The following is a 19,760-nucleotide window of genomic DNA, read 5'->3' as shown; positions in this document are numbered from 1 at the left end:
GGGATCTGAGATCTCCTATGTATTGGTTAAGACCATAAGCTTTGTGTCAGGCAAGCTATGTGACTCTGGGCCAGTATCTCTACCATTGTAAACCTCCTTTTCTTCACCTAAAAATGGGGGAACTGGTATCTACCTTCCAGAGCTCTTTTGTGGATTAAGTGCTATGATTGTGACTCTGTTCCTTATACCTACTTTTATTCCATGGTAGTTGTGGTAATTACTATTATTATTATTACTATTGTACTACCATTGCCTCCCCAGATGACTCAGGGTATAGTCTCTTCAAGCAACCTGGTCCTACCACAACAGCACTTTTTCCTCATTCTGGACCGCACTCAAATCTCCACTTAGCGGAGGTCCCTGGTTAGCAGGAAGAGAGCCCCCAGCCTCGCCCTCCGTGCTCTTGCTGGTGCCTGAGCAGTGGTGGCTGAGAGCGGAGCTGAGGGCCATTGGAGAGCCTACAGCACACGCTCCAGCATCACTTTTTCCTTCCATCCACTGCTCCCGATACACCGGAAATGTTAGCTCTACTGCTCGCCTTGCGGTGGGCTGCTGGCTCTGCAGTGTCACTGCTCGTGTCGGTACCTGAAGGTGGACCCCTGGCCTCTCGTTAGGGCCCAGGATGGCCACCCGAGGAAGGACGGGCTGCCTGGCTCCTCTCTCTTTCCCCTTGGGGGCCAGGCTTAGGATGGCTGACCCATCGCCCAGAAATTATTCTTGTTTCGAGGAACATAACCCCACACCCACCGGAAGTCCCCCACTTTGGCCTAGGGCCCTATGATGTCCTTCAACCAAACCTTTGGAGGCTAACCCTATATCTGCAGAAATCGGAAAGTAGTGTAGGCTCTGCTCTGACCTGAACTAGATTTCAGAGGAGCGGCAATGGGGCTGGGGCTTAGGACCCCAGCCCACAGGGACAGAGGATTGGTTCTAGGATGTCATGTGTGTTCCTGGCACCAACCCCTCCGGTGGGACGCCTTCCCAGCGCCCCCACACCTGCAGCATCCCGGAGAGGCGTAGTGTTCTCCGCTCGGCGGGCGGCGCGGGGCCGCTGCGGGCGAGGGCTGGTCGTCCATGCGGGTCCTCAGGGCTGCAGGGCCCGCCTCACCCCAGGAGAGCGTGTCCCCTCCGCTCGCGGTGCTGCCGGCCCTGCGGGAGCCCCCGAGGCCGGGCCGTGCTGACCGCCACCAGGCTCCTCCTCCGCGCTGCCTCTCTTCGTCACCTGAGGAGGAAGAGACGTTTTCTGAAATAAACGTCCTACTTCGGACGGTTCCGTAAGTTAGCTGTCTTCACAATCTGCCGCCAACAGCCCGTTGCCTGGTAACGACCGCGGCTTTGCCCCGCCCCGCGCTCTAGTGCGCACGCGCACAGCCTCCGCCCGCGGCGAGCGGAAGTGACGCGCTGGGCGGCCGCGCCGTCCTGATTCCTGACTGGGTGGCCGCTCGCGGGTTCCGAGCGCCATGGCCTCCGCTGGGCTGGCGGCCGGGCGACCGGCCGAAGAAGCGATCCCACCACCGGCCGAGCCGCCCCCGGCCGAGCCGAAGCCGCCGCCGCCGCCCGTGGCCGCGCCCCAGCAGCCGGCGCCGCGGCCTCCGTCCCCGGCGGGCGCGAAGGAGGACAGCTACTCGTTCCTGCCGTTGGTCCACAACATCATCAAGTGGTAAGGCCCGAGGGGCGCCCCGCTTACCAACGGGGGCACAGACCCAACGGGAGAGGCTCTGAGCCTGGAATTGCCCTCGTGCGATGGGCCGGGCGGTGCAGCGGGGGGGACGCCGCCGCCGCCGGGCAGGCGCTCGGGTTTGCGCCCGGAGACCTGGCGCGAGGCGGCTTCCCGCGCCCGCGGTCGGCCTGGGAGATGGGCGCACCCGCCTCGCCTCCCGCCCTGCAGACCCAGCAGGTGCGCTCCTCCCCGGTGCACGCGCACAGTGCCGAGGGCCGGCCGCTCTGCCCCACGCTCGCCCGTTACAAGGGAAAAACCGTAGTTCACAGAGTTGGGGTGACGCTGGGAGACAGGGGAACAGGTAGCCCCTGTTCTAGCAGGTGTCAGAGCAGGTGCTTGCCGTCCTGTTGGCCCATCTGCAGGGAGCCTGGAAGGAAGCCAAAATCCACAGCCTAAACGTGTCCCGGTCCCATGTTTGCTGAGTTATTTTTACTGTTGTTATTTATACCCACACGAGACAAGACGAACGCTCTCAGCTTATAGCTCTTATTTAACCAGCAAAACCCCAAAGAAGTTAAAACAAACTGCTGTTACAGTAGCATTCCAGTGAGCGCTCACGTGCTCTTGGAGGTTTTGCTGACATGAAGTGCTGGCTGTTCCCGGAGGGTGGCTGGACCAGCGTCACTGGCTGTGGGTGACCCGATGCTTCCAGGATGCTCTCACTGCACCGGGAGCCTGACTGCACTGCGCTCCCCGTGGGGCGACCTGCTGCTCACGGCCCGGCAGCCCTCCGTTCTCAGGAGCCTCTGCTCCTCAAGCAGCCTTCTCTCGCAAACACAAACGCAGATGCAGTCCCAGGGCAGTCCGAGGGCGGTGCTGGATTACAGATATGCTGGTTTGAAGAAAAATGTGGAAAAATGGAAGCACACAATGTATACATTCTCAGAGGCAGCTCTTGGACCCCTGGTGTGTGTTCCTAAGCCCTGGTAGAGGGGCGGTGTGGGCTGTCCTAAGGTGGGCAGTGAGGCGCACTAGAGAGAAATGGGCTTTGAAGTCACATAGTCTTGGATTCAAGTCTCATGCTGCCTGCTTGCCTTGCAATCTTGGTGACCACAACTCTTCTAAGCCTTAATTAAAATACATATATATATATATTTTATTGATTTTTTTTTACAGAGAAGACAGGAGAGGGATAGAGAGTTAAAGACATTGATGAGAGAGAAGCATCGATCAGCCGCTTCCTGCACATTCCCTATTGGAGATATGCCTGCAACCAAGGCACATGCCCCTGGCGGGAATCAAACCCAGGACTCCTCAGTTCCCAGGCCGACGCTCTATCCACTGAGCCAAACCGGCTAGGGCGGCCTTAATTTTTAAAATCTCTAATATGTGAATAATAGTAATGGGCCTCAGACAATGGAGTTAAACCAAAGCTCTGTAGTATACTGACTGGATGATCATGATCAAGCAGCTTAGCTTCTCTGGGCCTCTCTTTCTCTTGTGAAATAGGAATAATAATATTTAAATCCTAAGATTGTGTGAGGTGTACTCAAGAGTCATATCTGGTGAAAGAGTGGGCTGATTACATGGGTTTGTTTTCTCTAAAATGACAGCAAGGCCCTAACTGGTTTGTCTCAGTGGATAGAGCGTCCGTCTGCAGACTGAAGGGTCCCAGGTTCGATTTCAGTCAAGGGTATGTACCCAGTAGGGGATGTTTCTATCTCTCTCCCTCTCCCTTCTTCTCTGAACTCAATAAAAATATAAAAATAAAATAAAAACGACTGAAAACTTTTTTTTTTTTTAAACATAAAACCATAAAGAACAAGAGTGGAGATAATTGACATGAAGCAGATGGCCACGGGCTCAGCCACCTCCAACCCCAAGAAGGAGCCTGGCCATGGCTCCCCCACGCTCAGGAATGGGCAGTGCCCGGGGCCTTGGGAATAGAGGTGAAGGGGGCTGAGAACAGGAGGATCACTTCAAAGTCGTGCCCCATCACCGCCCCCCCCAGTCCAAGCAGACGGGTAGCTACCCTTCTTCCATGGTGGAGGGCAAAGCGCTGCTCTTTCCCAGAGAGTGTCTGGAGTTTGAGGGAGGGACGATACAAAACAGTTTGAGAGCGAGTTCACACACTGAATGATACTGAGGCCTCACCTGGCAGCTGAGGGTCTGACTAGCCCAGAGGAAAGTCTGGAGGCTCTCCCAGGAAGAGCTAGCTCGTTCATAGGCCCGGATCACCAGTGTCGCTAGGCAGGTGAAGAAACCCTGAGTAAGGAAGCACAGAAGAACAAAAACCAACTCGGCAAAGCAATATGCACAGAGAGAAAGAGGTACAGTGATCATGAGAAAGGTTAGGATGCAGCCTGCCGGTTTGGCTCAATGGTTAGAGTGTCGGCCGCAGACGGGTCTTGGGTTCCGTTCCCTGTCAAGGGCATGTTGCAGGCTTGAGCCTCAGCCCGGGTCCCATCCTGGTGTGTGTGGAGGCAACCAACCCAATGTGTCTCTCTCTCCTCTTCCTCCCTTCCACTCTCTAAAAGTCAATTAAAAAATATCCTCTGGTGAGAATAAAAATAAAGGTTAGGATATGATTTCACTCTATGTCTAATAAGTATGTATTTGAGTTTATAGGCTAATAAGGGAAGAAGACAGACTGGTTAAGACATGGTGGGAGACGAGACTCATGAAGCCTGGAGGAGTCACAGCTTGATTAGGGGTGATGCCAACGATGAGTCTTCAGTTATGGCAGGGGCTATAGGAAAAGCACGTGTGAGGATGGGGCGCCAAGAAATAGCATAAAGCGTCACCTGCGGACTGAAGGGTACCAGGTTCGATTCTGGTCAAGGGCACATGCCCAGGTTGTGGGCTTATCCCCAGTAGGGAGCGTGTAAGAGGCAGCCAATCAATGAGTCTCTTCATTGATGTTTCTATCACTCCCTCTTCCTCTCTGAATTCAATAAAAATATATTTAAAAAGAAATAGCATAAACTCAGGCGCGTCCACGCGGTTTGATGGGCTGGAACACAGATCCAGGTAGGAAGGGAGAGCTAGGAAGTGGGGAAGCCTGAGGGAGCCAGGGAAGCACTCAAACCAGCAGTCTGGTCAGATTGTGCTGGGGTTTGCAGGATATAACTTATAATCCAGGTTCATGCCCTTGACCAGGAATTGAACCAGCAGTCCTTTGATGGGAGGGCCACGCTCTGACCACTGAGCCACTGGCTCAGGCTGTCACCATTAACTTTTTATTTTTTTAATATATTTTATTGATTTTTTTTACAGAGAGGGACAGGTAGTCAGAAACATCGATCAGCTGCCTCCTGCACACCCCCCACTGGGAATGTGCCCACAACCAAGGTACATGCCCTTGACCGGAATCGAAACCGGGATCCTTCAGTCCGAAAGCCGACGCTCTATCCACAGAGCCAAACCGGTTCCGGCTATCACCATTAACTTTTATATATTTTTTTTATTGATTTATTTTTTTAAAATATATATTTTACTGATTTTTTTGTTTTTGTTTTTTGTTTTTTGTTTACAGAGGAAAGAGAGAGGGATATAGAGTTAGAAACATTGATGAGAGAGAAACATCGATCAGCTGCCTCCTGCACACCCACAACTAAGGTACATGCCCTTGACCGGAATCGAACCTGGGTCCCTTGAGTCTGTATGCTGATGCTCAATCCACTGAGCCAAATCGGTTAGGGCTATTTTTATTGATTTCAAAGAGGAAGGAAGAGGAAAAGGGAGAGAGAGAAACATCAATGATGAGAGAGAATCATTGATCGGTTGCCTTCTGCACACCCCTCACCAGAGATTGAGTCTGCAACCTGGGCATGTTCCCTGACCAGGAATTGAACCGTGACCTCCTGGTTCATAGGTCCATGCTCACATTTTAATTTCACTGAGCCATGCATTACATTTTAATCTTGGCTAATCTGATTGGTCAGAAATGATACATTATATCAATCTATGTCTTTTATGATATGAGGTAAGGCATCTTTTCATATGCAACTTTATACGTCATTTCTAATTTTTTTCCTGTAAACTCCCATTTTTCTATTAGGTCATTTCTGTTTCTATGGACTCTTTATATATTAAGGAAAGTATGCCCTTTGTCAAGTAGTTTAAATCTTTTCTTCTGACTTGGGGTTTGTTTGTTGTTCGGAAGCTTCTCAATTTATATAGGACAGGTTTGTTAAGAATTTCCTTTATGGCTTCTGAGTTTTGGTCTAGGTCTTCTAACCTTAGTTTCAGATCTATAATCACTTCTTAATTCGTTTCTTTGCCTTTATCCTCTCTTCTTTCCAGTCCACCCTGTGTGTGTTAACAGGAGGAACTAGGGCTCTTTCCAAATTGTTTTTGCCAACTTTTAGCCCTCCATCCAGATATCTGTGTACACCGTCTTCAAGTCTTCTGCCTGAACTCTGCAACAAAGCCCAGATTTGGGTGGGTGGGGTCTTCCTGGCTTGTGCGTACTCCAGACCCTCCGTGGGTGTGCCTTCCTGTCCTCTGTGTGACCAGAGAAACGCCACATGTTGTCAAGGACTGGCTCAGAGGCTACCTCCTCCTGTTGCATAAGCTCCTGGGTTCTCATGCTCCTGGCGGAGGTGCACCTTGCCGGGTGTTAGCAGTCCCACAGCCATAGCTTGTATCATTCCTAGCATCTTCCCTAGTTAAATGCACAGCCAAAACTACACATTTGTGTTATTTTCAAAGATTGAGCAAAGGGAAAAGGAAAAATCTCATTTTTATGCCTGTAAGAAATTTTATAGGTCCCAGCTATTTGAGACTTTTTTCTGGTATGCATAGAAACCACTTTACAGAAGTACATCCTGCCGAGACTGGTTTGGCTCAATGGATAGAGCGTCGGCTTGGGGACTGAAGGGTCCCGGGTTCGATTCCGGTCAAGGGCATGTACCTTGGTTGCGGGCATATCCCCAGTGGGGGGTGTGCAAGAGGCAGCTGATCGATGACTCTCTCTCATCGATGTTTCTAACTCTGTATCTCTCTCCCTTCCTCTCAGTACAAAATCAATAAAATATATTTTAAAAAAAGAAAAAAAAAGAAGTACATCATAATATATCAAAGCCCAGAGACCATAACATCCAAAACAACTGAAGGCTTGACTGACCAGAAGTCAGTGCTGGGTTGCCCCCCCCTCTCTGATCAGGCCTGTTGATAGGCCCAGAGACGCTGACTGGCATAGAAACTGACCATTCAGAACCAAATCTGGGTGAAGTGTGAGGAGCCAATGGCTGCCTAGGAGGCAGAGCTTTTGACACTGACTTGACTGGCATAGAAACCAACCAATCAGAACCTAATCTGGCTGAACTGTGAAGGCAGAAACCTAAGGTGGGGGCTGAGGAGGGGTTTTAAGGGCAACATCTGTTAGGTCTAAGGTGTAAGAAAGTGATTCAATTTTTTAATGACTGGTGTGGCAGTATAGTGCATATGGCTGGCTATCAGTCCAGATATAGGGATTGTGTATTTTTAAAAAAAATATATTTTATTGATTTTGTACAGAGAGGAAGAGAGAGACAGAGAGTTAGAAACATCGATGAGAGAGAGTCATCGATCAGCTGCCTCTTGCACACCCCCCACTGGGGATATGCCCGCAACCAAGGTACATGCCCCTGACCGAAATCGAACCCGGGACCTTTCAGTCTCCAAGCCGACGCTCTATCCATTGAGCCAAACCGGTCCCAGCAGGATTGTGTATTTTTTTTTTAAATATATTTTATTGATTTTTTACAGAGAAGAAGGGAGAGAGAGAGAGAGCTAGGAACGTCGATGAGAGAGAAACATCGACCAGCTGCCTCTTGCACACCCCCCACTGGGGATGTGCCCGCAACCAATGTACATGCCCCTGACCGGGATCGAACCTGGGACCTTTTAGTCCGCAGACCGACGCTCTACCACTGAGCCAAACCGGCTTCGGCAGGATTGTGTGTTTTTGTCTGCTGAGAGCATCTCCTCCTGCTGAAAAGGGCTTCTTCTCCCCCTCCGCCCCACCACATTTAAGCAGTCCTATCCTATATAATCTATTTATACTACTAAAAGGGTAATATGCTAATTAGACTAGGTCGACTGGCCATCTTCTAGACATCCGACTTCCTTCTGGACAAAGTCATGGTGGGGGAGGGGGACTGAGGCAGAGGCTGTTAGGGGATCAGGCCAGCAGGGGAGGGCCATTGGGGGCAAGATCAGGTTGGCAGGGGAGGGCATTTAGGGGTGATCAGGCAGGTAGAAGCAGTTGGGGGCGAGATCAGGCTGGCAGGGGAGAGCAGTTGAGGGCAAAATCAGGCTAGCAGGGGAGGGCAATTAGGAGTGATCAGGCAGGCAGGCAGAGGCAGTTATGGGTAATCAGGCAGGCAGGTGAGTGGTTAGGAGCCAGAGGTCCCAGATTGCAAGGGGTCCCCAATTGGAAAGGGTTCAGGCTGGACTGAGGGAACGCCCCCCCCCCCCTCCTGTGCACAAATTTTGTGCACCAGACCACTAGTGTGTGTGTGTGTGTGTGCACGTGTGCATTCACCTAAGCAACCGAATGACTAAACCACTGAACGACCGGTCAACCGGTTGCTATGATGAGCACTGACCACCAGGGGGCAGACTCTGATGCAGGAGCTGCCCCCTGGTGGTCAGTGCGCTTCCCACAGCAGGAGCACTGCTCAGCTGACCACCGGGCACCAGATGCCGATGGACTCAGCTGGCAAGCACAGCTGCAGTGGTGAGAGCTTCTCCTGCCTCCATGGTGGTGCTACCAAGCGGTTGTGGCGGCAGCAGGTGCAGTGAGGGGATGAGTGGGAGCATGCAGTGCCTGGCTTGGGCCCGAGCTCCTTCCTGGCTGCCTGCTGCTTTGCACTGCTACATCCCCTGAGGGATCCTAGTTTACAAGAGGGCGCAGGCCAGGCTGAGGGTCCCCACTGGTGCATGAATTCATGCTCCGGGCCTCTAGTATATAATAAAGGAGGAATGAAAGAGGCCTGTTGGACCAGGGAAGGTTATAACTTGTTTCTTTCAAACTTTCCAAATCTAATCTAGTCTGGAATGAAGTGTCCCTGCCTAGGAATTCTGAATTGCAGTTGACACTGCCTTGCAGGATGATTTTGGTCACCTAGTAAATGTATTCTGTCAACACAGGTCCTTAAACATTTTTAATTTGCGTTTTTGTTGAATGTTTTTAGGTTGCTGTGGCCCAGTGAACAAACTTGTGCACATTGAAAGAAAGTTAATTAGGAGAAATATTTAATATCGCTACTTACCCTTTCTCTATAATGGAAGTGTTAACCAAATTCACGATCAACAATGACAGATCAAAACATGTGTGTGATTGGTGCCTGCAAGAACTTTATAGAGGTGTGTGTGAGTCAACTTAGCCTTTTATAGATACAGAACAAACTTGCTTCATTAGACCTGCTCGCGCTCGCGCTCGCTCGCGCTCTCTCTCTCTCTCTTTCTCTCTTAAAAAAAAATATTTTTTTGATTTTAGAAAAGTAGAGACATCAGTGATGAGAGAGAATCATTGATTGGCTGCCTCCTACTGGGGATGGAACCTGCAACCCAGACATGTGCCCTTGGCCAGAATCGAACCTGGGACCCTTCAGTCCGCAGGCCGACACTATTCATTGAGCCAAACCAGCTAGGGCTAGACATGCTTTCTGATTTAGCTAAACTTTTTCCATCCCAGTGAAGCACCCCAACTTCTCTTTCAGGTAATTGTCAGTAACACAGCAGTAAATATCAACACAAGGGGTCTTGGCGCATTGGTGGGTGGTGGCGGGGCCTGTGTCCCACTTGGGAGAAGCCGAGTGCTGCTTTGTGGGCGTCAGGTCATAGTGTAATTTCTCTGTAAATGGCCAATGCACATCACGACAGCTCCTGGGTTGAGTGTCTGCCCCCCTGGTCAGTGCGCATCATAGCATCTGGTCAGACCGTCAGACACTTAGCATATTAGCCTTTTATATATCGAGGCCTGGTGCACAAAATTTGTGCATGAGGGTGTGTGTCCCTCAGCCCAGCCTGCACCCTCTCCAATCTGGGACCCCTCGAGGGATGTCTGACTGCCCAGGATAGGGCCTAAATGGGCATTCGGACATCCCTCTCACAATCCAGGACTGCTGGCTCCCAACTGCTCGCCTGCCTGCCTGCCTGCCTTCCTGATTGCCCCTAACTGCTTCTGCCTGCCAGCCTGATCATCCCCTTAACCACTCCCCTGCCAGCCTGATTGATGTCTAACTGCTTCCTTGCCAGCTTGTTTGCCCCTGTCTACCCTCCCCTGCAGGCTTGGCCCCCCTAACTGCCCTCCCCTGCAGGCCTGATCCCACCGCAACTGCTCTCCCCTGCAGGCCTGGATCCCCCCCAAACTGCTCTCCCCTGAAGGCTTGGTCACCCAGAATTTTCCTTCTCTGCCGGCCTGGTCACCCCTAACTGCCCTCCCCTGCAGGCTTGATCGTCTCAGCTACCTTCCCTTGCAGGCATGGTGCCTCCCAACTGCCCTCCCCTGCTGGCCTGATTGCCAACAACTGCCCTCCCTTGGAGGCCTGGTCCCTCCCAATTGCCCTCTCCTTGTGGTGGCCATCTGTGTCCACATGGGGGCAGCCATATTGTGTGTTGGAGTGATGATCAATTTGCATATTACTCTTTTATTAGATAGGATAGAGGCCTGGTGCACGGGTGGGGGCCAGCTGGTTTGCCCCGAAGGGTGTCCTGGATCAGGGTGGGGGTTCTCTTAGGGTGTGGGGTGGCCTAGGTAAGAGGCCTCTGGTGGTTTTCAGGCTGGCCACACCCCCCTGGCGACCCAAGTGGAGGACCTGATATCTGGGATTTATTTATCTTATCTTCTGTAATTGAAACTTTGTAACCTTGAGCGGAGCCAAGCCTCCTGCTTGCTCTGTGGTCGCATCCATTTTTGTTGGGATTTATTTATCTTCTATAATTGAAACTTTGTAGCCTTGAGTGGAGGCCTGGGCTGGCCAGGGTGTGTGGAAAGCTTGGCTTCCTCCATTGCTGGAAAAACCCAAGCCTCCTGCTCAGTCCATGACCACAGCCACCTTGACTCTGTTAATTTGCATACTCACCCCTGATTGGCTGCTGGGTGTGGTGAAGTGATGGCTAATTTGCATATTACTCTTTTATTAGATAGGATACATGTTTTTAGGTTGCTGGGTAAGTAGAAGAACACCCATCTTCTTTGATGCCACAGAGGTAGTTCAAGTGATGTGCACACTGCTTTGTCCTTTTACCTTAGGGTGGCACCATGTTGCTTAAAACAAGTTCATTTGCTGTGGAGGCAGGTTAGCAGGAGGACCTCAGAGCCCTGGGAGACTTTGTCTGGGAGTGGGTATCACTGGCCTGCTTCTTCCCACACAAGTGTCTGCTTTGACCTGACCAGCCTCTGCCAGCGGAGCCCTGTCTGGGTGCGCAGGAAGCAGCCTCTACATTGGCGAGTGAAGAGGTGCCACTGGCTCCAGGCTTGTCTCTGCTCATTTGACTTCAGCCTCTCTCTCTGCCCTTCACTTTCTCCTCCTTCCACCGAGTCCCAGGGAGAAGGATGAGCACCGACGAGGGGACATTCCTAGGCTGTCTGGGGGTTGTCTCTGGGCCTGCTCATAAGCCTGTGTATGCTCTTCTCTGTCACCTCGCCAACCCTCAGCCTGACCCAGCAGCACCTGCTGGGACCCAGGCTCCGGGAGTTAGTGGCTAGTGCAGCGGCTGGTGCCCGGCAGATGTTCACCCTGCGCCTTGGTGTTCGCGGTGGAGGCTCCTGGTGGTGGGCCGGGTGGCTCCTGTCGAGTGAACCTGTCTGGCAGGGGGAACCGTCTGAAGCTGTTAGCGCAGACGTAAGTTTGTTAAGGTCGGTGGGGCAGATGGTGTCAGGAGGAGGAGAAGACCTGAGTGACAGTATGAGGAGGAGGGGGGGCCGGTAGGAGGTGGAGTTGGCAGGACTGGCGTTGGGTGAACATCGGGCACACGAAGCTTCACCATAGCGTGTGGAGGGGCTCCCTTTGTCAGAGTTGGGGCGTGCAGAGGAGGCCCTGAGTTCCTTTGGACCTCGGCAGGCCTCCAAGGGGAAAGCCGGAACTGTGGGAACAAAAGCTGACCTTCAGGAAGGAGGGCGGGGCCCGCAGGCTGGAGGTGGCAGGAGCCGGTGGACACTCTCCGCTGTTTTGTTTAGAGCAGTGTTTTTTCCAAACTTCTTTTAACAGCAGAGCCTCTTCCTCTTCCTCCGTAGAAGTAGGTTTTTCACAGGGAAGTCAGTGAGGAGATAAAAGCAAGGGCATGAGTCCCCTTAAGTGCCTGCAGAACTGGAGCTGAGAAATACAACTGGCCCCGAGGCAGTGACAGCTGCGGCCCGGAGTGCGGAGCAGTGTGGTGCCGGGGCCTCCCCGGTGCGCCGTCTTTCTGGAGGCGTTTGGTAACCTGTCATAAGTTTTAATATATATAACCTTTGACCCAGAAACCACACTTCTGGGAACTTACCAAAGTGCTTGCACAAGTACATACAGATAATAGGTATAAAGTGTTTGTTGTCACTCTGATTGCAGACATCCGAACACCCATCAACAGCCAAATCATTTAGCTGTCTAATTGTGTATGTGTCAATATGAAAAGACATCCAGAATGCATTGTTCAGGGGGAAAAGCAAGAATAAGACCATGTGCCCTGCTGGTGTGGCTCAGAGTTGAGTGTTGACCTATGAACCAGGAGGTCATGGTTTGATTCCCTGTCGCAGGCTCGATCCCCAGTAGAGGGCATACAGGAGGCAGCCAATCAGTGATTCTCTCTCACCATTGATGATTCTATCTCTTCTCCCTTCCTCTCTGAAACCAATAAAAAAATATTAAAAAAAAAAAAAAAAGACTGTGTGTGCAGTATGGTCAAAACAAATAAAAAATTAGGTGCGTATTTGTGTGTGGCTGTATGTTTGAAGCAATCTGGGATAGCATATACACGACTAGCAGAGGTGATCTCCGGACATGGCGTTAGAGGGTGTCTGTCGTTTTAACTCCCTTCAAACACCTGTGACTGTCAAAAACAACAACAAAAGCAAACCTGGCTCAGAGAGATGCCAGCTCTGAAGTCAGTGTGGGAGAAGGAGAGGGGGAGGAGGACTGGGGCAGCTAGGCCACTGTGCATGAGGCTTAAGGGGATGAAGTTTTGAGGAGAAAGAAATGGAAGCAGTCAGATGCCGCCTAGAGGTCACAAGAAGTGGCGCTAGGTTTGGGAGGAGGTTGCTATAGTGATCTGGGTTCCTTGAACTTCGAAGCTATCAGTGGGCACACTTTTTTTTTTTTTTTTAAATATATTTTATTGATTTTTCACAGAGCGGAAGGGATTGATTTTTCACAGAGAGGAAGGGAGAGAGATACAGAGCCAGAAACATCTGTGAGAGAGAAACATCGACCAGCTGCCTCATGCACACCCCCTACCGGGATGTGCCCGCAACCAACGTACATGCCCCTGACCGGAATCGAACCCGGTACCCTTCAGTCCGCAGACCGACGCCCTACCGCTGAGCCAAACTGGTTTCGGCAAGTGGGCACACTTTTGTTCAGTTGCCAGTTTGTATTTTCAAGCCCCAAAGTACCTCTGCTGAAAACCAAAGCTGTGCCTACTTACTGGCACCTGTACTAACCATCCATCTGCCTGTCTCACCACCTGCTCCTGTGGTGCTCGCCCCATGTCTGGTGACACAAATACAATGTCTGTGTCTGCTGCTGGGATCATGCTAAGTATCACCCAGATGTGCACAAAAGACTCAGGAAGTGGCCTGTCAGTCAAGGTATAGCAGTAATATTTTTGTCCATTAAAAAAAGATTTTTATAAGAGGGAGAAACATTAATTGGCTGCCTCCTGCATGTCCCCTACCAGGGATGGAGCCCGCAAGTCAGGCCTGTGCCCTGACTGGGAATTGAACCATGACCTCTTGGTGCATGGGACAACAACACTCAACCAACTGAGCCACACCATCCAGGGCATTTGTCCACCTTAAAACTACAGTGGGTGGGACCAAAGTGCCCTAACCTTGCTCTTTGTATGATTTTTGTGTTTCTCAACCTGGCCTAGTCTCCTATTTCCTCCCTGAAGTTAGATGGTGACTAACGCTGCACACAAAGGTGGGCTTTCTGCTTCTGTCCTCGCCGTGTGGGGCTGCTGCTTTTCTCTCCGCTTGAGTCTTTCACCAGCTCTGGCCTCGCAGGCTCCCTTCTGGATTGAGCCGGTTCCTGAATAGAGTGTTTTTCTCCCGAGGCTCCATGCTGTTTGCCTCCACAACTAGGGCAGCCCAGGAGCTGCGGAGGGCGGCAGCATGGCCACGGCTCCGCTCCCAGCTGGGCCTTTGTTGTTGTTGTTGACTAAAACAGCAGAAACCTCTCCCAGTTGTGAGGGCCAGGAGTCTGAAGTCGAGGTGAGGTGTTGGTGGGTGGTTGCTTTCCTCAGGCCTCTGCTTGGCTGGCAGGTGCTTCTCCTCCTGTCCTCACGTGGTCTTTCCTCTGTGTCCAGGGGGCTTTCCTGTGGCTCCTTTCCCAGCTAAGGCAGCGGCCGCCAGCGAGGTCTGGAGGTCCGAAGGGTTGGGACCGCTGACCTACAGGATGTCTCCTTACTGACAGTTCACCAAGTAAAGAACGGGCGGCCCTGGAGATTTTTTTTTTTTTTTTTTTTTTTTAGGAATGAGCATCTTAAACATGGTCTACTTTTTATTTTCAGAAATAAAAATTATTTAGGGCCAGGTAATGTTTGCTTCCAGACTGGATTGTCATAACTTCCTTCCACATTTTTATTTTATGTATTTTTGTTTGTTTTCACTATGTCCTTCAGATTCATGTGAGGTTAATCAGTTTTCTTAAAACTATAATTTCAAAACTCACTTGGAACTTAAACCCATAACAATGTGTTAACACATATGCCATTCAAGTATCATGAGTTCAGAAGTCCAGAATGGTGGATCTGAGCTGAGACCCATCGGAATGAAAACAAAGCATGCGAGGTGGTTCTTTCCAAATGAGTTTCAGCCTGAGAGTACCCTCCCTACAACCGGGAGAAGACAGGCACACCGATAACTGTGAGCTTAGCCACACTGGGTGCCTCAAACGACAGCAAGAAAGGTTGTCTCTGAGGTAGAGCTACTGATAGAGTGAGCTGGCCCTGGGGCCGTCTCGTTTGCCAGGTCTGAGCTGCCCGATGGATCACCAGAAAAGATAGATATTTGTCTGCATAAGCAGAGAAATGAGTAATAAATATGAATTAGCACCATCTGGGTTGAAATTTCCCATTAGGGTTAAGCATTTATTTTTATTTTTAAAAAAGATCATTGGCTCAGCTTTTTATTTTATTTTTAAGATACATTTTATTGATTTTTTTTTACAGAGAGGAAGGGAGAGACTAGAGAGTTAGAAACATTGATCAGCTGCCTCCTGCACACTCCCCACTGGGCATGTGCCCTTTCCAAGGTACATGCCCTTGACCGGAATCGAACCTGGGACCCCTGAATCTGCAGGCTCTAACCACTGAACCACACCCGTTAGGGCAGTGGTCAGCAAACTCATTAGTCAACAGAGCCAAATATCAACACTACAATGATTGAAATTTCTTTTGAGAACCAAATTTTTTAAACTTTAACACCACTTCTTCAAAATAGACTTGCCCAGGCCGTGGTATTTTGTGGAAGAGCCACACTCAAGGGGCCAAAGAGCCCCATGTGGCTCTCGAGCCGCAGTTTACCGACCACTGGGTTAGGGCTTGGCTCAATATTAAAAAAAACAAAAACAAAAAAAACCCCACAAGACTTTTTTTTTTTTTTTTTTTTAATATGTGCCTCAATGATTGAGCATCGACCTATGAACCAGGAGGTCACGGTTCGATTCCTAATCAGGGCACATACCCAGGTTGTAGGCTCAATCCTCAATAGGAGATGTGTAGGAGGCAGTTGATTGATGTTTCTATCTCTCTCTCCCTCTCCCCCTCTCTCTTCCTTTCTCTCTCAAGTCAATAATAATAATAATAATAATAATAATAATAATAATAAACACTAAGAAAATAATAAAGCCTGACTGGCATGGCTCAGTGGTTGAGCACTGACCTATGAACCAAGAGGTCTTCCCATTCAGGGCACAGAGATGGGAGAGAGAGAGACATTAGTAATGAGAGAGAATTATTGATTGGCTGCCTCCTGCATGTCTCACACTGGGGATCGAACCCACAACCTGGGCATATGTCCTTGACCAGAATCGAAACCAAGACCCTTCAGTCTGCAATCTGACACACTATCCACTGAGCCAAACCAGCTAGGGCAAAAAAAATTATAAGTGTGTGTGTGTGTGATGTTTAGGAGCAATTGTTAGGCTGTTTCTTTGATCATAGGTAAAGGTTTTGTTCTTGTTTTGTGTTTAAGTTAGTGGAGACGGGAGCCTGGACTGCTGGGCACTGCTCATAGCTGAGAGGAAGTGAGGCTCTGCCTTTACAATGAGCTGGACCCGAAGGCACGGAGTTCCATACTGGGAGAGAGCTGTGCCTTCCGAAACGTTTCCCATAGTTGCTGACTAAGTGCTATTGATAGCTTTGTGGGAATTAGTTTTATGTTAATAGATGTAAGCATCCAACCAGCAGCTAAAAGTGGCTGGCAGTCTCCGGATTGGCCTGGAAATGGCTGAAATGAGGAGATAGGTAGCATTTCAGCAGTTTGCTGCAGTGTGTCACCTCGTATTGGTAATGGTGTGTCATTTGTTCAGCAGACACTTATTTGGCAAGCCTTCCTTCTTTCAACAGATGCTACTTGAGTGCCCACGTGCCCCGGGCCTGGCCCTGGCACAGGAAGCAGACAGTCCTGCCCTCGTGGCTAACAGACATTAACCACTAATTTTGCACACGTGCTGTGGGAGGGGCTTTTTCTGAGCAGCGTCACAGGCCTCCCCTCTGGTCCCAGCCCAGTAAGGGGCCAGGCAGAAACCAGGCATGCCAAAAGGCGATGTAGAGACAGCAGGCCCGTGGGCACAGAGGAGGGGAGCCGGGGTGCTCAGCCTCAGCTGCGAGTGCTAATGCTTACCCTCTGACCCTGCAGCATGGACAAGGACAGCCCGGACATCCACCATGACCTCAACGCCCTCAAGACCAAGTTCCAGGAGACACGCAAGGTCATCAGCACCATGCCCGGCATCCACCTGAGCCCTGAGCAGCAGCAGCAGCAGCTGCACAGCCTCCGGGGGCAAGTCAGGACCAAGAACGAGCTCCTGCAGAAGTACAAGAGCCTCTGCATGTTTGAAATCCCCAAGGAGTAGATGAGGCCGGCGTTCAGGTGCCCGGCAGGCACGCGAGAGCAAGCGGCTGGCGAGTTCCCTGTGAAGTGCGGTTCTCTGGGCCCCAGCTCTGAACTTTATAGCCGGCCAGGGTGGAGGCTGTGTGCTTCCTCAGCTGAACTTGACGTTGACTGTGGGGGCGGCGTGGCTGGGGCCGCCACCTCTGTGTCGCTAGGCACCGTGGCTGGAGGCCCGCTGTGGGAAGGAGAGTGCTGCCACAGGGGTGGGCCGTCTCCGCTCTGCTTCCGGCCTCCCCCTCCCTCACACACACACACATGAGCAGTGTGTGCCAGGGACACAGCGTCCTATTAGTGACGTGCTGGGAAGCCTGAGCGCGGAGCTCACTGGACAGATGCGGCGTGGGCTGCACCAGTGAAGGACGGCTGAAACTGTTTCCTTATGTTTGAGCCAGTGAGTGGAACTGTCCATGGGGGCGGCCCCTGCTGGGTGGCCCCTTGTCTGGGTTCCCTGCCACCTCCATGCCTTTCACTTTTAGCTCTTGCTCCCCGTGTCTCTGTCACCTGCAGGCGTCTCGTTTAGCCATTTAGTGCCCAAGAGTGGCCAAGCCACCAGGCCTCCTGGGGCGCAGGCGCGGTGCGCCTCCGGTCCACAGCTGGCCTCTCCCGGCGTCTCAGATACCGTGGTCTGGTGAAAAGTGTCTCTTTTTCTTTAAATATATTTTTTTGTTTTTTTACAGAGAGGAAGGGAGAGAGATAGTCAGAAACGTCGATGAGAGAGAAACATCGATCAGCTGCCTCTTGCACATCCCCTGGGGATGTGACTGCAACCAATGTACATGCCCTTGACCGGAATTGAACCTGGGACCTTTCAGTCCGCAGGACGCTCTACCGCTGAGTCAAACCGGCTTCGGCAAAAAGTGTGTCTCTCTCTCTCTCTCTGTCTCTCTGGCCTCGCTAAGAGCCAGCCGCGAACATCCCTGCTCTGCCGACAGGTTCATGATGTACTTTCTGTTCCGAAGGCGGCTCTAGGTGACAGCTGTGACCGTCCCTGGGCCAGGTACAGTTCTGAAGCGGGGCGGGGGAGGGCGAGGGAGGGGGGGGAAGCTACACCCAAAGTTAAGCAGCCAAGTTCTGGCCCATAAAATGTTTACAAACACCCTCCTTTCCTGCAGGTGGACATTTTATTTTCATGCTCGTCCCTGACCTCTGAGAGGACAAAGTGACATTAGTAACCGAATGTTTAAATCTAGAAACGAGTGCGTAACCTGTGCTGACCCGTCCTGGGGCTTAGCTGCCTGCTGCTGCCCTGGCCCAGGTGCTGACGGGGAGGTATTTTTAGCGGTTCATTCAGCGACCTGAGCACCTGTCACGGAGGGCGGGTCTGGCGCTCGGCCTGTGGTGGGTATCCAGTTTCCGGGGCTGTGGACAGAGGAGAGGCTCTGCGTTGAAGTGGGCAGTACCTGTTAGACTTCTGCCTCGGGACTGTCACTAACCGAGCCGGTCGTTCCCGAGCTCGGAGTGGTGGGGGCCAGTTCTGAGGCTCTGACCAAACACCACGAAACACGGAGCCCTGGAAGCAGGGCCCGGCTTCCTGCCGGGCGGATGCCAGCCTCTGGCGTCGGGGTCTTCAGGGGGTCATTAAAAGGACTTGCTCTGCTCCCGGACATCTGGTTTGTGCTGAGAAGTTCCTAACGGTGCCTCCCCCGCACTTCCCCCAGCTCACCCCCGGCACCCAGTGGGTGTGGCAGCAGCATCTCCTGGGAGCCCGCGTCTGGCCAGGCTCCGGTGGCCTGAGGGTCACCCTGCCCGCCCATGATGGGCCCACGGCCATCCCTCATTCCGTAAGGGGGTTCAGTCCGGGTAGGGAGCGGCCCTCACCAGAGCGACAACATTGAACGCCCCTACAGGCCTGAGCACCCCCTGAAGCCAGTTATTTGGATTATTGGGTGGCAGGCACTTTTTATTTCTTTAAAGATTTTTAAAAATTAGAGAGGGAGAAACATCGATGTTCTGCTCTCAGCTCTCAGATGGAATCGCCGCCTGCATGCCCCCCCACCCCCCACCAGGGATCAAGCCTGCAACCTGGGTATGCGTCCCGCCCGCAGATTGAAGCAGGAGCTTTTTGGTGTCCAGGATGGGATGACACCCAACCAGCAGCCACGTGGCTTAAACATCACACTTAATTCTCAAAGCAACGCCACGCGAAGGGTGTTTCTGTGTTTTCCTGGCAAAGAACTCGGGGCTTGGCAGGTGCTGCTGCCCCCGCACAATCACGAGTGGTCCTGAGCTGGGAGTGGCGCCCTCCACTCCTGAGAAAAGGCAGCAGAGAAGCACCTAACCTCTCCCCAGGGCAGAGGTGCTCCTGGAGTTGGAGGCCCGGAGGCTGGGTGACCCAGCTGTCCCAGCAGCCACGGGCCAGGCTGCCTCCTCACTGTGAGGCCGGCCAAGTGAACCTCCAGACCTCGGAGGTTTCAGCCGTGCTGACCTGTCACCTTCCGCTGCACTGAGGGTTGGCCAAACAGCTGGGCTGGGTGGAGGGGAAGCTAAGCAGGTAAATGGCTGGAAAGATGCATCTCTAGAGAGGACTCTGAATCCTTTCTTTTTGGCCTCGATTTCAAAGGACCCATTCCCCAAATGGAAGGCTTCCGCCCAGCCCTCCGGAGCTTCCCGGGAGCTCTTCCCCGGGGAGAGCTGCGGCCGTGCTCAGAACCCGGCGCCTTTTCCAGGGCTGGGAGGGAGCCGAGCCACGGTAGAAACCCACCCTCCCTCCAACCCTGCCCCTCCGGCCATTTCTAAAAGCAGAGAAAGCATGGTTTTCATTTTAAATTATTTTATAGTAAAATAACCAGCACA

General features: G+C 51.9%; 2 protein-coding genes across 2 annotated transcripts in view; one reads left to right on the top strand and one right to left on the bottom strand.

Moving 5' to 3' along the window:
* The window catches only part of SHMT1 (serine hydroxymethyltransferase 1), a 1,020,383-nt gene that overhangs the window by 283,492 nt on the left and 717,131 nt on the right, over nucleotides 1-19,760 (bottom strand). The window lies entirely within an intron of this gene.
* Nucleotides 1,386-19,705, top strand: MED9 (mediator complex subunit 9). Its single transcript, XM_084861609.1, has 2 exons — nucleotides 1,386-1,660; nucleotides 16,713-19,705. Exons 1-2 carry the CDS (start codon nucleotides 1,461-1,463, stop codon nucleotides 16,927-16,929), a joined length of 417 nt encoding a protein of 138 aa, XP_084717735.1. The 5' UTR covers nucleotides 1,386-1,460; the 3' UTR covers nucleotides 16,930-19,705.

This window comes from Pipistrellus hanaki (assembly GCF_964339955.1).
Source record: "Pipistrellus hanaki genome assembly, chromosome: 16".
Taxonomy (NCBI): domain Eukaryota; kingdom Metazoa; phylum Chordata; class Mammalia; order Chiroptera; family Vespertilionidae; genus Pipistrellus; species Pipistrellus hanaki.
This window is presented reverse-complemented; position numbering and strand designations above follow the sequence as displayed.

Bases quoted from the DNA above. Each gene is read 5' to 3' on its own strand.
- MED9 (XM_084861609.1), top strand. From the start codon at position 1,461: ATGGCCTCCGCTGGGCTGGCGGCCGGGCGACCGGCCGAAGAAGCGATC. The intron at 1,661-16,712 runs GTAAGGCCCGAG...CTGACCCTGCAG, and splicing joins GTCCACAACATCATCAAGTG to CATGGACAAGGACAGCCCGG.